Source organism: Neovison vison, chromosome 1 (genome assembly GCF_020171115.1).
Source record: "Neovison vison isolate M4711 chromosome 1, ASM_NN_V1, whole genome shotgun sequence".
Classification (NCBI taxonomy): domain Eukaryota; kingdom Metazoa; phylum Chordata; class Mammalia; order Carnivora; family Mustelidae; genus Neogale; species Neogale vison.
Window position 1 is genome coordinate 594708 of NC_058091.1, and position 18205 is coordinate 612912.

The following is an 18205-nucleotide window of genomic DNA, read 5'->3' on the forward strand; positions in this document are numbered from 1 at the left end:
GGCGCCGGCGCGGCGGGAACAGCCGGGGCCGGCGGCGGAGCGGGCTGACGCGCGCGGGCCGCCGGCGGCCTCCTTCCGCCCCCTCAGCCGCGGCGGCCGGGCGGCGCGCTGGCGGCGGCCATGGCGGTGGCGGCGGCGCTGGCGGGCCGCGGGGCGCGCGGCGGCAGGGGCCGGCCCCCGGGCGGCGGCGGCGGCGGCGGCGGCGGCGGGCGGGCGGAGGGGGCGGGGCCCGGGCGGCGAGCGGCCCGCGCGGCGGCGGCGGCGGCGGCGGCAGCGGCGGCGGCGGCCGGGACGAGGCGGCGGCGGCGGCGGCGGCGGCGGCGCGGGGCGCTCGGGCTGATGGCGGCGGCGGCCGGCCCCGGGACGGCGCTGTCCCCGCGGCCGTGCGACAGTGACCCGGCCACCCCCGGAGCGCCGTCCCCGAAGGTGAGGAGCGGCGGCCGGTGCGGCGGGGCGGGGACGGGACGGGCTCCGCGGGGCGGGGTTGGGGGGGCGGCGGCGAGGCCGGGCCGCCGGGGGTCCCCCGCCGGGAAGAGCCGGAGGCCGCGGTTCCGCTCCGCCGAGGCCGCCCTCCGCCCGCGGCCCGGCCCCTGAGGCGGCGGGGGCGGCCTGGCCGCGAGCGCGGGGCGGGGTGCGCGTCGCCGGGGCTCGGAGCGCGCCGGGCGGAAGCGGCCCCCGGGGTGCGGCGTCCCGGCCGCGAGCGGGAAAAGTGGCCCGGAGGCTGCGGGGCGGCGCGGGACAGCGTTGGCTCGGCGGGAGCCCCCGTCGCCCGCGAACTTCGCTCGGGAACTAGCGCCGCCCGCAGCAGCCCCGCGCCCCCGGGCCGCCCTTCCGGGCGCTGAAGCGCGGGAGGCGCCGTGTCCGCGAGCTCAGGGCGCCGCGTGTCCGGCCGGAGGCGCCCGAGAGCAGCGGGGCCGTCGTTCCGGGCGGCGGGGCCGAAGGTGGGGCCCCCGGGAAGGGGCCGCGGGGGGGGGGCTGGGCAGGGCGCGGGGGGGGCCGTCTCCGGTCCCCGCAGGCCCCTGCACCGCGCACTCGTGCGGGACGCGGCCTCTGAGCGCACGCGGGGCGCCGCCGGCGGACTTTGCCTTTTTAACTTTCTCCGCGCGGTTCAACTGCGGCGCGGCGCGAGCGCTCACGGCGACGCGAGGCCCTCGACGGGCTCCGACGAGGGTCAGAAACGGGATCCCCGCGTTCGCTTACAGCGAGTCGTTCCCGCGGCGCGGAGCAGGAGGCGCCCCGGGCAGTCGCCGTCGGAGCCCCTGGGGCGCAGCCGCCGCGGACGTCGCGGCCACGTCGCGGCCAACTTGACGGGACGCCGAATGGTTCGCTGGGCCTTGCGGGGCGCGCTTCCCCGCGGGGAGCTGCCCGCAGCCGCACCCGCAGCCGCCGCGCCCGGGAATCTGCGGGAGCGTCCAGCCGCTCTGCTGCGGGGCCGAACTCGCGGCCGGAGGACCCGGCCCTGAACCGTGCGTCCTCGTCGCGCGGGGCGGCGCGTCCTGCCGCGTTTCAGGGCCTCAGTGAGCGCCGCGGCCGCCGAGCCTCAGCGGCGGGACCGGGCCGCTTCCCAGATGTGAGGGCCTCGCGGGGGCGGCGTCCGGCGTGCGGGGTCGGGGCCTCCCCGCACACTCGCTCACGCCCCGCCCCGGCGCTGCTGCGCGCTGATGGCGCTTGCGAGGGGCTGTGTTCGCCCGTCCGAGCCGGTGGGCAGGACGCGCGGCGCGTTCGGTCCTGCGTGCGCGGAGGTCACGTCCCTGCGCGCCGCTCGCGCCGTCCGTCCCGCGGCTCCGGGCCCAGGAGGGTCGCGCGGGCGCTGGGGTCCCGCGACGCCGCGTGCGCGCTTTACCTGCGGTCGCAGGAAACCGGAGTCGGAGGGGCCGTTCTCGTCCGGACCGCGTTGGTCACTGTATTTTTATAGTTTTCTCCCGGGTCTTGCCACACCAGGTTCTTGCGTCGTGTCAGTCGGAACGGGGAGTGAACCTTTGTGCAATGCGGTGTCGGAAAAACGCCTTGAAGTGGAGCCTTGTAGCAGGTCTGGGAAGACACATGATCACTCTTTCCTTAATGTTTTTACTGATTCTCTTACTTTTTGAACTTCTTCAACGTATAGGATGATACTGAAGAGAACTCCAATGATGGGACCCAGCCGTCCAAAAGGAGGCGAATGGGCTCAGGAGACAGCTGCAGGAGTTGTGAGACGTCGAGCCAGGACCTTGGGTACTGTCATTGCATTACTCACTAGTCGTCCTTGTGTCTCGCTGCGGCCCCCCACGGCCAAGGCAGTTCTCAGAAACTGCACAGTATTTTGTCATACACATGAGTTTATTGTGATGAAATCCATGTATAAAACCCACCATTGTACTGATATCCGGGTGTGTCAGGGGCACGGGTTGCGTCCGGCGTCCTTCAGCCGCCACCTGCGCCCCCTCACGCTTCTCTACTGCGCGGAAATGTGCTGGCCACGAAGCTGTAACCGTTGCCACTTCCTCCTTCCCCAGCGCCTGGCAGCCACCATCTCCCTTGCTGACATTTTGGGTTTGCCCGTTGCAGGGCACCTCGTGTAGATGGAGCCCTACAGCATCTGTCCTTTTGTGTCTGCCTTCTTTCAGCATCGTCTCCTGAAAGTCCGTGTTGGAGGCTGTGTCAGAATCTTCTTTCTCTTTACGGCTGAACTGAGCTCCTTTCTGCGGACAGACCCCTCTTGTCTGTCCTTCCATCTGACGGACAGTGGGGTGGTTTCCCACTCAGACTGCTGTGAACTGTGCTGCCGTGAACGTTGGGGTGTAAATAAGTCTTCAGTCCCCGTTTTCAGTTCCTTTGGGTGTATCCCTTGGAGAAGCGCGCTGGATCGTACGGTAGTTCTGTGTCTAGCACTTGGAGGACCCAGCAAGCTGCTTTCCACAGTGAACACCGCATTTTCTGTTCCCAGCAGCGGTGCAGTGTCTACCGCTGTTGGTTCTGTCCCACTTCTTCTGTTGATGGCCATCCAGGGCTGTGAGGTGGCAGCCTGGTGTCATTTGCATTTGAATTTCTGTAATGGCCAGTGACTTGACCATCCTGTCGGTACATCTCTCTGGCTCTTTTGGGGGGGTGGAGAGGAAATGCAGAAAAGCATTTCTGAGTTGGGTTGTTCGTTCTGTTGGTGTTGCACAGCGGGAGGTTTTTGTGCCTTCTGGGTGTTCATCTCTTGCGGGATCTGCAATTCTTATTCGGCCGGTCGCCTTTTCACTTTGTCGGAACAGTCCTTTGATGCACAAAATTTTTAATTTTGCTGAAGTTTAAATCATTTTTCTTTTGTTGCTCATGGTTTTGATGTCATATCTAGAACCTGTTGCCAAATCTAAGATCAGGGAGAGTTACTGCTGTGTTTTCTAAGAGTTTTCTGGTCTGGTTCTTCTGTTGAGGTTGTTGATCTATCTTTGAATGTGATTGGAGGTAACGGTCCAATTTCACACTTTTGCATTTTGATATCCGATTTCTCAGCACTGTTTTTGAGAAAACTCTACTATTTGGTCATTACTTCTAATTGGATGCATAAAATAGTGTCCTATTCTTGCTGCTGTGTCCCCTGGTGAGATTTAGAGGTTGGGTTGGCCAGGTCTGGAGCTCTGTCGCTGGCTGGTCAGGACTGGGACTGGTCCGCGGGACTCAGACTGGTCTGCAGGGTTGGAACCGGTCCACAGGGTTGGGACCGGGCACCTTCACACCAGGTCTGTTCTGTGTTTCTGGCTTTGTGGAGTTCAGGAGAACAAACAGTACGGTTTATAGTTCAGCTCTTTGAGAAACATGTTTCTGGAGTTCTGCTTTCTTAACTGTTTGACTCGCTGAACAGCATGTGGGAAACGAGGGGGGACTTTGTGCCTTGGGTGGGTGAAATAGCGGTGTAGGTGTGGAGCCCAGGAGAGGGAATTCGGGAGGAACGTTGCCACCGTTTTGGCCGTGTAGACCTCTTACGCCACAGAATTCTCTACAGCGGGCAGTGCTGAGCCTTGGTTCTTTGGGCTGTGTGGTCGTGTGCCGTGCACTCTTGTTCGGTTTCGCACACTGCTTGCTTTCTCTCCCTCTGCCCGTTCTGTTGTGTTCTTGGACGCACAAGACCGGGGGATCTTGTATGTATGGCAGAGTCAGAACACTGAATGAGAATTTAAGTAATTAAAGTAGTTCTCTAAAATTCCTAAAAATAAAACTCAAAAATAGATCCTTAAAATGAAAATGAATAAAACTTAATAAAAGCCACATTTAAGGCATAATACATATTTCTGTGCTTAGCTTTAGCTACTACCCAGCAGAAAATTTGATAGAGTACAAGTGGCCGCCTGACGAAACAGGAGAATACTACATGCTTCAGGAGCAAGTCAGTGAATACTTGGGTGTGACCTCCTTTAAACGGAAATATCCAGGTATTACGTCTTGGTTTATGGAACAGATTAAGCCTGACTTTGAACTACTAGTAATTGTTTTTGATAAGTTATCAGCTTCTGGATCTTTGAGTATGGGTTGTACGTGATACATCGTCCATTGTGCTGCTGACTTTCCTTTCTCCTGTCACCCCGTGTTTCTCTCCGCTCTCAGCTTGCGCTTATGCCTTATAAATGGACTTAAAAGCACAATGTGGAAGGTGAATTTCCTGGGGAAGAGTCTTAGAAATAAGTCCTGTTGTGGCTGAAAGCAGCAGGAGTTTGCTTCTCTCCCGTTGCTCCCTGGCCCGAGTGAGGGAGGAGCTACGTGGGGCGTGTCTGAATTTGAGACAAGCCAAGTTCCTGTTCTTGCTTTGAGTTATTCTGTTTTCAGCTTTAATTCCTTGAATTTGTAAGATTATTTGCGTGGTCTATTTAGTAATCTTTGGAATATATAACACGCAGTACTTTTTTAAGTCCATAAAGAATTTAACTTTTTAAAAAAAAATCTTAAAAAGGTTTTTAAGTTTTTAAAAGTTTTAAAAATGCATAATGTTACAAATGCGAAAGACTATTTTTCATAGTCTTTTGTTCTTTTCTTTGGAGATTTAGAGCGACGAGATTTGTCCCATAAGGAGAAACTCTACCTGCGGGAGCTGAATGTCATCACGGAGACGCAATGTACTCTAGGTAACAGAGGCTCTGAACGGGGATTCTGGAAGCGAGGGGTTTATGAGGAGACACTGCATGGGGCTTTGTCCTCTTTGCTAAAGTGTTTTACAAAATTCATGGCATACGTTGAACTCTTTAAGTGCTAACTTGTTTATATTTGGTTTTTGTTAAAAACAAAAAAAGGAGAATGACATAACATTTCATAGAAGTGTGTGTGGGCGGTGTGTGTAAAATTTGTATGGTAGTTTTTACAAGTCTTGGTCTTTATCTCTAGTGATGCCCATTTTGCTCTGTTTTTTGTTCCGTGTGAATATCTCCATGCTTTGTTGCCAGTTTTTCTTCCATAAACATTTTAATGCACCATGGCTACTTTTTAATGTAAAACCATGGTTGTTCATCATAGCAGTTGGTCTGACGCGATGCTCTGACCTTTGAAAACGGCCTGTAGGACTTGCGTGTGTGCTGCTGCTTCTCGTGGAGTGTGAATGGGCTCCATGTGAATTCCTAGTACTGAGTTTGAAGACTAAGTACTGCAAAACTAAGTACAAAAGACTACTGCAAAACTGTCGTTTTCTTCTAATATCCTTCCTCAGTTAAGGATAACCCTTAATCTTCAGTGGCCTGTAGTTAGTACGCACAGTTATTTAGCCGTTGTTTTTAATAAAGGGTATGTGTTTGTAGTATGTTGAATCTTAAAAAAATGTGGTTGAAAAATTGATTTATTTTCCTTTGCAACTTGATGAGTTTCCTTTTTTAAGTGTTTGACCTTATATTATGAATATTGTTTTTTGTTTTTTTTAAATGTATTACAGTATTTTCCCTTGACTACTGGAAAACTTTAAATATAGAGTAGATTAAAGAAAAGGCAAATTTTGAAAACTACTTTTGCTCACAGCCTTCAAAGAGTTTGTTTGTTTTTTTTAACCTTTTTTTGGTGTAAAATAGGTTTAACAGCATTGCGCAGTGATGAAGTGATTGATTTAATGATAAAAGAATATCCAGCCAAACATGCTGAGTACTCTGTTATTTTACAAGAAAAAGAGCGTCAGCGAATTACAGATCATTATAAAGAGTATTCTGTAAGTATTGAGGTGACTGGCATCTCTTACTTGGTTGGGGAGAGTGACATGTTGTGCAGTCACATGTGACTTCCCACTGTCATACTTTTATTTCAGCAACTGCAACAACAGAACACTCAGAAAGTTGAAGCCAGCAAAGTGCCTGAGTACATTAAGAAAGCTGCCAAAAAAGCAGCCGAATTTAACAGCAACTTAAACCGGGAGCGTATGGAAGAACGAAGAGCTTACTTCGACTTGCAGACGCACGTAGGGCTGCTTCCCTTTATGAGCTCCCGAGCCTCCCTAGTGCTCGCTGCAGCAGAGCGCGGGCCTGCTTTGTGGAACCGTTGTTGTTCTGTACTGGCAGCGTGTCCTTTTCTGCCCCAGAAGTTAAGACAGAACTTCTTACGATCTGCCTGTAATACTCTGCTTGCTTCTGTGTGTGTGAGTGTGAGTGTGTGTGTGTGTGTGTGTGTGTGAGAGAGAGGGGGAGAGAGAGGAGGGAGGGACGTGTCTTTTGCTCGGAGGCTGATATTCTGCTGCTTGTCCCAAAGGTTCTTTTAAGAAATTTCCATCTCCGTTCACTTAAGACTCAGTTGCCCCGCGAGGCTGAAGCTCGCTCTTCTCGTTCCGTAGATGAGGATGCGCGTGGCCGTGGCCCCGGCCCCTGCTCTCTGCGGGGGGGCGGAAGCGCAGCGCGTGTCCCTCAGCAGTGATGGCTGCGATGAGCCAGATACAGCTTCCCTGTATAGCGAGAAACACTGTCCTGTCCCCTCGGGGTCTGGTTCCTAATGCCTCCTGCGGGGCAGGGGCGCAGCGGAGACCGGGTGGGACCCAACGGGTGGGACCGGGCTCTAAAACCTTGATTCCCAGGCGCAGTCAGTGTTGCATTTCTCTTCACCTTAACCCAGGTCATCCAGGTGCCTCAAGGGAAGTACAGAGTGTTGCCGACAGAGCGAACCAAGGTCAGCTCCTACCCGGTGGCCCTCATCCCCGGACAGTTCCAGGAATACTACAAAAGGTACTCACTGGTTTTATGACCATTACTGTTGCGTATTGCGGGGGACTTCAGAGTCTGGTGTCCTTGCCTCCAGAACGCTGGGCGCGGGTCATATTCTCTGCCGTGATCTGCAGGGGAGACGAAGGAAGGAGCAGAGTGGCCGCCCGACGGGCGCGACCACCTGCTTGTCCCCGCCGCACGGCCGCCCCTGCTGCTGCTGCATGCACCCGGCGTGCGAGAGTGTTGCTCGTCTGGCGTTCCGGACGGATCGTCGCTGAAACCCAGGCTAGCAGGGGCATGTTGTTTGAGAATCTCAGCTTTTACATCAGCCTTAAACCTTACGTTCTTGAGGAAAGAGACTGTTCCTTAAAGGCTAGTGGTAAAATAGACTATAGAAAGTCAAATTTAAATCCTGCGTTAGCAGACTTTTAAAAGCGATATGCCAGGGTAGCAGGCCCTTTGCTTTTTGCTGTGTCTGCTAGGCAGTGCTGAACGCAGATTTCAGGGTTTGGACAGGGGGTGATGTGGGCAAGGGTGGCCTGCGGTGGGAGTGACACAGGTGTGTCCTCTGGTGTGGCTGCTGCTGATCTCTAGTGTCAGACAGAAAGGGTTCATTTGTTTCTTCAATAATGTGGACCGCGTACTGGCGTGCGGCAGTGCATCCGCTGATGTGGCCTCGTCCGCCGGGGAGGCGCCCGCGTCATCAGACCCCCCACCCCATGCCGGGCGGAGCAGCAGTGATAACTCGGGGAGCAGGGCTGGGGCGCTTGGGCCGCATGGCTTCTGTGCAGGGTCCTTAATTGCCACAGTTTCCGCTTTAGTCTGCTGACTTCTTTCCCCTCTTTTTGGGTTGAGGACGAAGGAGAGAGACATGATCTTTTGATAATAAGAATCAAATACACATATTATACTCTTAGTCTGGCGCAAAAACGTTTAAGCTTTTTATTATTTTTCTTACTTGGTAAAAATGAAAACTTCCTTGTTACATCTGTAATCATTTTCCAGAAGTAGCTGGGCTAGCAGGGACAGTTGGCTGCGTTGGAAGCTCGTGGGTCAGAGCAGTCCTGTTCCTCACGGACGGCAACTGACGGTCGCTTCTCTGAGCCGCAGGTACTCCCCAGATGAGCTGCGGTATCTGCCGCTCAACACCGCGCTCTACGAGCCCCCCCTGGACCCTGAGCTGCCGGCCCTTGACAGCGATGGCGACTCAGACGATGCCGAGGACGGTCGAGGCGACGAGAAACGGAAACACAAAGGGACTTCGGTAGGAGTGCTGGTCTTCACCAGGAGGTGTCCCCTTCCCCTAGAGGGTGTGCTGAGTGCTTTCCCAGATGTTGAATGGAACGTGTATCACCAGCCTCTTTTCGAAAAGGGACAGTTGCATGTGATTTCCTGAATGCTTTCATCAAGAAAATTATTTATTGTGTGCATTAGTAGAGGCAGGCTATGGATGGCCTTTGGTAAGTTTTCTTTTTAAAGTTGCCTTTCCGGTTATCACAGGCAGGTCCCACAAGGGCACCGGCCATGGGTTTACAGTCCTGTACTGTCCTGCTTTGGGGAGTACATTAACTTGTGCTCCTACTGCTTAATTTTTTTAAAAAATGTTTTTCGTATTTATTTGAGAGCGAGACATACGGTGACAGCACAAGCAGGAGGAGAGGGACGGTCAAGCTCCCTGCTGAGCCGCGATTCCCCACTCTGGGCTTCGTCCCAGGACCTCGGGATCTTAGCCAAAGGCAGACGCTTAGCCCACTGAGGCACCCCGTCCTACAGCTTAATTAATAATTTAGATTTCCTATAGGAAAATTTGAAGGTGTTATTGTGTAGGTTTTCTTGTACGACTTTTTTTTTTTTCCTTTTTAAAGCAAAACGCAGTTGCATGACTGGGGAGAGTTAGGGTTAGGGTGGAAGGTAAAGGAGAGCGGAGGATTTTGATTTGATGGGGCGCGGCGCGCTGAGCGGCTCTGGCCATTTTAACCCTCGTTACAGCCAGCCTGCGCCCGAGAGTGTGCTCCGTTCAATGGGCAGTGCATCTTTCTGTCAGCAACAACTTCTAAAATATTTGATGATACGTGTTACGTAAGATGAGACGCTCTTCAAATATTACAGTGATGGCACCACTTTTTTCCCGTCTTACTGGTAAAAGGGGAGCTGCAGTGGGAGCAGGATATATTGATTTTTACTCACTTTGCCTGTAGTGGTCTGTGGGGCGCCTGGGGGGCTCCGTGGGTTAAGCCTCTGCCTTCGGCTCAGGTCATGATCCCAGGGTCCCGGGATCGAGCCCCGCATCGGGCTCTCTGCTCAGTGAGGAGCCTGCTTCCTCCTTGCCCCTCTCTCTCTGCCTGCCGCTCTGCCTACTTGTGATCTGTCAAATAAATAAATAAAATCTTTAAAAAAAAAAGAATTCAGTGATGAGATATCGAAGTGTAAACTTTGAACATATAAAGTATGTCAGATACTGTCATAAGGACTTGTGTGGGATACAAGACGGAGCTTGAAGAACCCGTGACACTTACTACTCAGGAAGAATACCCACACTTATCTAAGAGTGTATTTTTTAAGCAGTTTTTTATCTGAAACAATGCCCCCCGTGGTTGAAGCACCAAAGCGGACAGTCCTGTCGTGTTACGTCAGGAGACGGTGCGTTAAGGCACGGGCTGGCGTGAGTGGAGGGAGCTCTGTGCTCTCACGCATTCATAAGGCAGGTGGGTGACTGTTAACACGACTTCTTTCAGTCTGCGCTGGAAAAAGCTTTTTCTATTTAGCTTTTTATTTTTAGATTGATGGAACTTTAAAACTTTTTACAAATCACAGTCCAGTCTGTGAATTCCAAGGAATCTCTGTTTGTGTTTCTGACCTCCAGGACAGCTCCTCTGGCAACGTGTCCGAGGGGGAAGGCCTTCCCGAGGGCCAGGAGGAGCCCTTCCAGGGAAGACAGAGATCCAAGGACAAAGCTGCTACTCCAAGAAAAGACGCTTCCAAACGTTCTGTACTGTCCAAGTCAGTCCCTGGGTACAAGGTAGAAGAAAAAAGCCCCTGACTCTGCTTCCTTCCTGACCAGCCTCTTTCCCCGACATAGTTTTAATTCTGACCTCCAGAGCGGGGGAGCTCTGCCTGCCGCCCCCCACTCGCTGTTCTGTGGTGTGTGCCCTCTGTCGGCTGCCTTCTCTTCTGCTTTCTTTTCTTGGTGGCTTTGCTGTCACTTTGGCCTCTGGTTCAGCTTCTGTTTCTGGAGATGTACAATTTATAAGAAAATCTTCTTTTGACTTTTAAACAATAACCAGGCAAGTATGGGTTTTTAAAAAAATTTATTTCGTAGGCAGAACTTTATAGTTTGTTTCCTTGGAGTAAAGAACGTAATTATCTGTCGTCTAAAACATCCTAGTGTTGAGCAGAGCTGAGCTGTGAGGGACGGGTGGATGGGCTCTTAGAATAAGCTGCCTCTTCTGGAAAGAGATCTGGGTTTTATCCAGTGAATATTTATCCGTTGGCCAAATTTAGCTGACTCTGCAGTGGAAAGTAGTACAACCTGTTATTTACATTGTGGTGATTTTTAGCCTTGGCACATAGCGCCTCTAACTCTAGGACCGGGATGTAGGCATCACTTAGTGACGTAGCCTGGCTCAGAGTAAGGCCGTGTGCTCTCAGCCGTGTTTCTGTCAGCGTCTTCCCCTTCAGAAGTCTAGGTGAGAGGTGAGTAGCCTTACCCTGCGTGGGGGTTTGGGAACGTCCTGGAAGAGGTGACAGCAGCTGCACGGTTTTACGTTCTGGACAGTAATGGTAAGACAGGCCATTCATCCAGTCCGGATTCTGTCAGATTATGCCTTTTATTGTGGTTATGAGGGTGTTTGGAAGGAGCGTCTTAGAGAAAGGCGAGGGAGCGGTTTGCTGAGTGGGACTGTTGAACCATCTTGTCGTGTGTCAGGATTGGGGTCGCGGTGGATGCTCTTGAGAAACAGGTGCGTGTGGGCTACCGGCCAACTTCCCTTCCCCAGCTGGACCCCTCTTGCAATCCGCTTGCCTTTCTTTTCCTGAAGTAAATAAAGCAACTTAGCAAATTAGTGTATTTAATCCATACTCAGTTTGAAGATGCCTTTATATAATCAGTTTAAAAATATATGTTTTTTCAGCCTGTGGCAAGCAAATCTTAAGCTTCGTTTGGCAAAGGTCGGCTTCCAGGGATGGCTTCAATAGGCCGCAGCCGTGCGATTTTATACTTGTTTTTACACGGATAGCTTACCTAATTTTTTAAATGTAAAAGCTGTAAATTAATGCTTCATAATTGAAAGCAAGTGAAGTCCAAAGAGTTAGTCTTGGAAAGCTAGCCTGCCGTGCGCCGCGGAGGGCACTGAGCACGGAGGAGACCGTTCACCACAAGCCTGGGTTCATCCTGGGTTCGGAGGGGAGAGTGGTGACATAGATGTTTTAATAGAGGCTGAAAAAGAAGAATTATTCCACGGTATCATTGATTTAATCTAGAAGAAATCCTATAGATGAACCCAAATTGATATTACTCAAGGGAGTGTAATATGCAAAATACACATTTTATAATTTCTGTGAACATTTTTAGCACCTAAAAATGTTTCAGGTGTTTCAAAGTTTGGAACAACCAGTATCTCGACTTAATACATTAATATGGACATGTTTGTTAAAAGTAACCTCTCTATGAAAAATATTAATAAGCCAAGATGTGCCTAAATATTCGGGTGCTGACAAGCTGAAGGTCACATATATATAAATATGTTGGAGTTACAAGAAATGATGACGTTTCTGATGTCTTGCTTAATAAGATTCACTAGTGCTTGCCCTTACTTTGTAGGACAGTATTGTTTAGGTTACATTAACCTGCAGTGAAAGCATCATTGTTAGGATTCAGGCCTATGCGACAAGTTTATAATTAAAGTCTATACTATATTAGTGTTACCGTGAAAGTCTCCCTTATCTTTGGTTCTTTCCCGAGCAGGAAAGTCAGTGTATTGTGAGCCTTTTATTTGAGATGCTGAGAACCATTAGGATGGGTATTTTAATTTTCTTGTCAATAGTGAAGCTTTGATGTTGTTGCAGTTACTAGAGGTAGAGCAGTCAGACACAGGGTCTGTTGCATCAGTGGCCGCGGGAGTTCTGCGCGCGGTTCCCTTCCTCCTCCATCGGAGGAGTCTCCATCAGAGACGAGCTTCCCGGCTGGCGGTCCTGGCTGTGAGCAGCGTGGATTCTCAGAGAGCTCGGAGTGCTTGAGTGAGCAAGGAATTGCCATAGGAAATGCTACAAAGCTCTTTCTCTCTTTCTCTCTCCCTTCTCCACCCCTGTTACTCCCTCTTTTCATCAAGATGAAGACTATTGGGTAAGAAAATTTTAAGTGGCTTAACAAAATATTATGATTTTAAGCTTAGAAGTAAACCTAGAATTTTCTTGGTGTCCCTTTTTTATCATAGGTGTTTAATGTATATTTTAATGGCTGTAGAACTTGAATTGCTCTAGAATGTGAATGACGAACTTGTGTTTGATTCCTTTTTGATGTTTGTAAAGGATCTCCTATAAGGAGTTCTTTTAGAATTTAATACTGTGTAGTTACACCCCTGACTTCAGTGAGAGATATTCAAGTACTTGGTATGCCAGTATCTAACTTCAACTACGAGTATTAAGTAAGTCTGTCTTTTACATTCAGTGCAGGTGCCATGGCCAGGAGTTCTTATTTCGGTGTATCGAGAGAGCTTTCTGCTGTGTTATGGCAGTTACAGGTGTGGTCAGCACCAGATCAGAACTTGGATCATAGACGTGCACTTCCGGGTGTTTTGTATTTAGGTGTAGGAAACACAGAGAGAACCTCCTGCTTAGAATGTAGCAGCAGTAGTGGAGGGAACTGCACTGCGAGACGCACACGGTGTGAGCATGTGACACGATCCTTTTGTTGGGGGAGCAGGGTATAAGGACACACATACAGGAGATGTAGACTAGTTAACGGTAAAGTTCTATATGTATGTTTTAACTTCCATATTTATTATTTTGTAGAGACATTTGTGATTGTTTAGAGTTATTGTTTTTATTATATTTATGTATAAGGTTGACTTTTTTTAAATAAATAAGCCAAAAATTATTTTTGAATGCCTCTGTCATCTTTTGCAAAGAAAGACAATTTAAAACATAAGAAATTTAAAGAATTAAGAACAAATTGTTTAGGCCTAACAGGTTTTGAAGGTGGCAGGGAGACCTTTCGAAGCTGGAACGCTGTATACGAAGTCGGAGTTTCCTTGAGGCTCCTCTTTGTTTCAGTAACTTAGGAGAGGGACATAGAAGATGCGTTTGGCGGGGTTGGAATAAAACACATCACAGTCCTGCTGAAGAGCATCTCCCCACAGGTCCTGTGCGCACATCGGCCGGCCCGTCTCCTACTTGGCCCATGCGTGCTCTTCTTTCTCTGCCTCCGTCACTTATGTGTTCAAGTAGCGTGAATGAACGTCGTCTCACTGTGGTCAGAGCTGTGATGTTTGTATGTTCTCCCTCCCCAACGACCGTAGGTGCCCTGCATCTTTTCTTCTTCGTCCTTTCCAGTGTGTTGCTCAGTTTTTTTTTTAAAACCCAAGTACTTTCATCGGATTGAGCAAGGCTTTAAGCTGCACAGTGAATGGTACTCAAGAATATGAGGGTGTCTGTGACTTTTTTTTTTTAAGTTTTTTTGGCTTGTCTGAAAACTTACTTTCCTCTTTTATGTTTTATATCTCATGTGGAATGCTTTCTCCCTAAGCATAGGCTCTTTTATTATTAGATATGCAAAGGAAATAACCACAGCTTCGTTTCCAGAAACATTTATGCACATGACAACGTATGGATGAGACATCTTTCAATTAAAAATGTTAAAACATTGATTCTTGTAACTTAGATTTCATAGATCTGTTTTTACAACTTCGGAAAACAGTCCATTTTTAAACAAGACCAGTATGTAAGCTGCTCCACACGGAGCCTTCCGTTTTCCGGTAAGCCCGACTACACGTAATGGTCATTTGGTACCTGATTTCCTCTTCCCGGTAATAGAGCAATTTTTCGTTGTAGTCTTCCCTTCTAATTCACGTAGGGAGTGTAGGATGCTCCATTTAATCCTAACACGAGATCACGTTGTTGACGGAATTTTTAAAAGAAATCTGAGGCTTTAGTCGGGAGGCCATTGTATGTTGAAAGCTGGCTCTCAAGTTAGGCCCTTCCAAAAGGTCCTCGTTAGCAAGTTAGCCTAGAGTAAAGATAAGGCAGTCACAATTCCTTATGAACCCACAGTAAGTTCTTCTGGCATGAATTTATAGCCCTCTTCTACCCTTCCAGCCAAAGGTCATTCCAAATGCTCTATGTGGAATTTGTCTGAAGGGTAAGGAGTCCAACAAGAAAGGGAAGGCTGAATCACTCATACACTGCTCCCAGTGTGACAATAGTGGTGAGTACCGACCTGTCTTCTTCGCATTGTAACCACCCTATTCGTTGCTTCGAAAACCAGAATTTTTAGTTGTCAGCTAGACCTGAATCAAAGAATCATCAGATCTACAGGGTAACTTGGGAGGCATAGAGAAGAAGCCCATGTATTTTTCTCTACTACTTGTATTTTCATTTCTTTGGTGATTAAACATTGTAGCCATACTCGTGAACTTGAAGCAAACTAGCATTTTATTATGCCATATTAAGTTCAAAATTCTTTTGTGAAATACTAATGTTGGTTTTGGTTTAGGCCATCCTTCTTGCCTGGATATGACCATGGAGCTTGTTTCTATGATTAAGACCTACCCATGGCAATGTATGGAATGTAAAACTTGCATTATATGTGGACAACCCCACCATGAAGAGGAAATGATGTTCTGTGATGTGTGTGACAGAGGTTATCATACTTTTTGTGTGGGCCTTGGTGCTATTCCATCAGGTAAAGACTGACAAAAGGAGGAACATGATCTTTGAGTGAAGGGATTATCCCAGCATTTTTTTAAAGGCTCCGCATAAACACCACAAAGATCCTTCTGTTCGTAAGACGTGACCAAAGCTGTGATTATCCAGATAACGTCCACCTGCTTTTCTTTGCTAGGTGACCCGAGTAAAAAATGGGATGTCCCATCCAGGTGCTGGAAGCAGAGTTCACCATACAGGGAACTCATGTCTTTCCACTGGAAGAACTAAAAGCAAGAGCATCAATTTGTTTCAAAGCCTTGATTTTATTTTTAGCTCATCTATTCAGAAATTTAACAAAAACGACCGCTGTGCCTTTATAAATACTAAACCAGATTTCTATAAAATGAGGCAGCATGACAATTCCAGATAACTTTGGAATGAACACAGAGTTGGAGAATAAATCACAGTAACTGGATTAAAATATTACACATAATTGTGTAAATTTAGAACTTATTTGCATAGTTAACACTGTATAATACTTTTATAAAATACATGCCTCGAGCTAAGTTTCCTGGGAACCATTAAGAAGCAGGCGACTTGAAGTTCTGTAGTGACTCGGACGGGAGTATGTGGCACAGCTCATCCCTGGCCAGCTTAAAGTGCGGCGTCTGGTGTGCGCCCGGCCTCGGGGCTGCCACTGGGCAGCAGAGAGAAAGGCTGAAGACAAGCCAAACTCTGTAACAGGTTTTATCTGAGGATTTCTGTATTGAACTCTGAAGTAGGGTAGTGTTTGGAGTTCAGAAAGGATTGTAGAAACTTTAAAATCAGGATCACTGTAGAGAATTGCCCCCCACCCCAGGCCCTGGTACTGAATTTCACATGGTACTGATCGTGCTAATGAAAGGAAGTTTACATTTTTCTCCTTAGGAAACTCGTTAGTATTCTTCATGTCACAGATCCACAGAAGTATCGTTAGTGATAGCTAAGAAAGGAGAGCCAAATGGATTTAAAATTCAGTCCTAAAAAATTAAATTTCATACTGTATTAACTAACAATTTTTCTCCTAGGTCGCTGGATTTGTGACTGTTGTCAGCGAGCCCCCCCCACACCCAGGAAAGTGGGCAGAAGGGGGAAAAACAGCAAAGAGGGATAAAATAGTTTTTTGACCCCAATATTGTAATATGGATTTAAATGAAATATTTGGTGCCAACTTATTTACACTCTCAATTTTATGCCAATAAAAGATTTCTGAAATTAACTATGTGCTTAAAATCTGCCAGTTGATTTGTTATAAGCTACTTTTACCCTTGAAGCCAGTTTCAAGTAGAGAAATAATCATTTTTCCAAAGTGTTTTTTAATCTCTTTAGTGCTTTGGCTCTATGCAGAAGTTCAGTTGGAAATATTGGACAACTTAATCGAAATACCCAACTATTCCTCCATTGACCTGACAGTGACTAGTGTTTGCATGAAACTTTCCTAACCCGTCCTGTTTCTGGCCTATCCTGGGTAGCGCAGCAGAGTTACTTCATGATGGGAGGGTTCGAATTACCCTACCCGGGTGGCCCGCGGGGAGATTTCCAAGTGGCCGGACATTCGGTGCGGCTGGTACAGGAAGGACCTGGGTCTGTCTGGAAACCTGTCGGGAGGGGGCTGCTCCCTTGCCCTGGGGAGCAAGCACAGCCCCAGAAATGATGCCCTCCCAGACGTGCTCCCGGCGACTCCGAGTGCACGCACCGGAACTGCGCGGGAGTCTGCGGCCAAGCCGGCCACGGACGCCGATGCGGTTCCCGCGCGCTTTCCGTCCACCCGGTTTCTGCAATGAGGCCACCGGACGAGCTCGTCACATGGAGCTGAAACGCTTTATTGTGCGCGCCCCTTCACAGGACCTCGGACATCTGCAGGAAAAACAACACCTCGTTCCTGCGGTCCCTCCTTTCGGGGTATGAGGTCACAGAACTGTATGGCTTTATTTCCCGTCCTCCGAGAGAAGTCGCCCGAGTCCCGCCGGCGCAGCGCCCGCCCGGGGGCTCAGAACAGGACCTCCAGCACCAGCTTCAGGAGGCTGATCAGGACGGTCCAGAGCACCGACTCCTCCTCCGGGGGCGCGTCCTCGGGGGCCGGCGCGTGCCTGTGCCCCGGGTCCCTGCCGTCCGAGGCCGCCACCTCGGCGAACGGGGACTGCTCCGCGCTGCGGTCGAAGTACACCTTCATCTCGAACTCGCTCTCGTGGTGCGACGGGTGCCCGTAGACGCCGATGCCCACGGGCCGCCGGAAGTGCGCGGGGATGGACACCGCGTCGGGGCCGCACGTGACGGACTGCAGCGCGTAGTCGTCGAAGCTGGGGTGCAGGGTGCTGTCCGACACGTACAGGTCCGCGTCCCCCTTCAAGCTCTGCATCCGGAGAACGATCTTCCCCTCGTGGTTCAGCCTCAAGTAGCTGTAGTTCCCGGCTCCGATCTGGCCCTGCACGACGTGCAGCAGCACCCACTCCCCGGGAACCTCGTCCTCCTCCGGGAAGCCCGCCGAGGACGCCACCTGCGAGGCCAGCAGGACCAGCAGCGCGCGCTTCCAGGCCGCAGCCATGCCCGCCGCCTCAGTCACCGGCTCCCCCGCGGACGTCCTGCCGGAGGGCCGGAGGAGCGGGGCGGGGTGAGAGGGGGGAGGGGAGGGGCAGGGGCGACGGGGAGGGCGAGCGGAGCAGGGGGAGCGGCGGGGGCCCGAGCAGGGAGGGGGCGGGGGAGCCGCGGGGGAGGGTGGGAAAGGGGAGGCGGGAAGGAAGGAGTCGGCAGGAGGGAGCCCGAGCGCGAGGCCGGACGGAGGGCAGCGCTGGGGGCGACGGTCCTGCCCGGAGCGAGGGGCCGCGGGAGCCCTGGCCCTGTACTTACCGCCGCTCCCGGAGGGGTCCCGGGTCTGGAGCATCCGGGCCGAGGCTGGGGCGTCGCGCCGCAGCAGCCGGAAGTGAGGCGGCGCCCGGAAGTGAGGCGCCACCCGGAAGCGAGGCATGACCCGGAAGCGGAAGCGTCCTTGGCCTCTGGCGGAAATGACGAGAGGTTGTGGGTGCGGCCCCGCGGCGGCTGGTAACCAGGGCGACGGGGAGGGGGTGGGGCGCGGCGGGCGTCCCCCTCGCGGGCCCAGGTGAGAGGCAGGTGGCCCCCGAGGCGAGCCGGTCGTGGCGCCCGTCCCCTGTCCTCGGTGCCCGTAAAAACCCGGAGGCCTTCCG

At 51.1% G+C, this 18205-nt stretch overlaps 2 protein-coding genes across 5 annotated transcripts; one reads left to right on the forward strand and one right to left on the reverse strand.

Moving 5' to 3' along the window:
* Positions 1-339: 339 nt before the first annotated feature.
* On the forward strand, positions 340-16242 carry PHF10 (PHD finger protein 10). 3 transcript variants are annotated; one of them, XM_044242170.1, is made up of 12 exons: positions 340-426; positions 2108-2214; positions 4267-4397; positions 5001-5084; positions 6012-6145; positions 6242-6391; positions 7036-7145; positions 8235-8388; positions 9988-10143; positions 14436-14544; positions 14833-15021; positions 16052-16242. In XM_044242170.1, the coding sequence occupies exons 1-12, from the start codon at positions 340-342 to the stop codon at positions 16135-16137; spliced, it is 1497 nt and encodes a 498-aa protein (XP_044098105.1). In that variant the 3' UTR covers positions 16138-16242. The 3 variants fall into 3 exon arrangements, with proteins under 3 accessions (XP_044098105.1, XP_044098111.1, XP_044098121.1); XM_044242176.1 differs by having other exon boundaries at positions 5007-5084; XM_044242186.1 differs by lacking the exons at positions 340-426; positions 4267-4397 and having other exon boundaries at positions 1846-2214; positions 5007-5084.
* A 583-nt stretch (positions 16243-16825) lies between these two features.
* Positions 16826-17958, reverse strand: C1H6orf120 (chromosome 1 C6orf120 homolog). 2 transcript variants are annotated; one of them, XM_044242210.1, is made up of 2 exons: positions 17873-17958; positions 16826-17619 (listed from the first exon to the last, which is right to left on the reverse strand). In XM_044242210.1, the coding sequence occupies exon 2, from the start codon at positions 17566-17568 to the stop codon at positions 17014-17016; it is 555 nt and encodes a 184-aa protein (XP_044098145.1). In that variant the 5' UTR covers positions 17569-17619; positions 17873-17958; the 3' UTR covers positions 16826-17013. The 2 variants fall into 2 exon arrangements, with proteins under 2 accessions (XP_044098145.1, XP_044098135.1); XM_044242200.1 differs by having other exon boundaries at positions 16826-17605; positions 17871-17958.
* Between the last annotated feature and the right edge of the window lie 247 nt (positions 17959-18205).

Bases quoted from the DNA above. Each gene is read 5' to 3' on its own strand.
- PHF10 (XM_044242170.1), top strand. From the start codon at position 340: ATGGCGGCGGCGGCCGGCCCCGGGACGGCGCTGTCCCCGCGGCCGTGC. The intron at 5,085-6,011 runs GTAACAGAGGCT...GGTGTAAAATAG, and splicing joins GGAGACGCAATGTACTCTAG to GTTTAACAGCATTGCGCAGT. The intron at 6,146-6,241 runs GTAAGTATTGAG...CTTTTATTTCAG, and splicing joins ATCATTATAAAGAGTATTCT to CAACTGCAACAACAGAACAC.
- C1H6orf120 (XM_044242210.1), bottom strand. From the start codon at position 17,568: ATGGCTGCGGCCTGGAAGCGCGCGCTGCTGGTCCTGCTGGCCTCGCAG.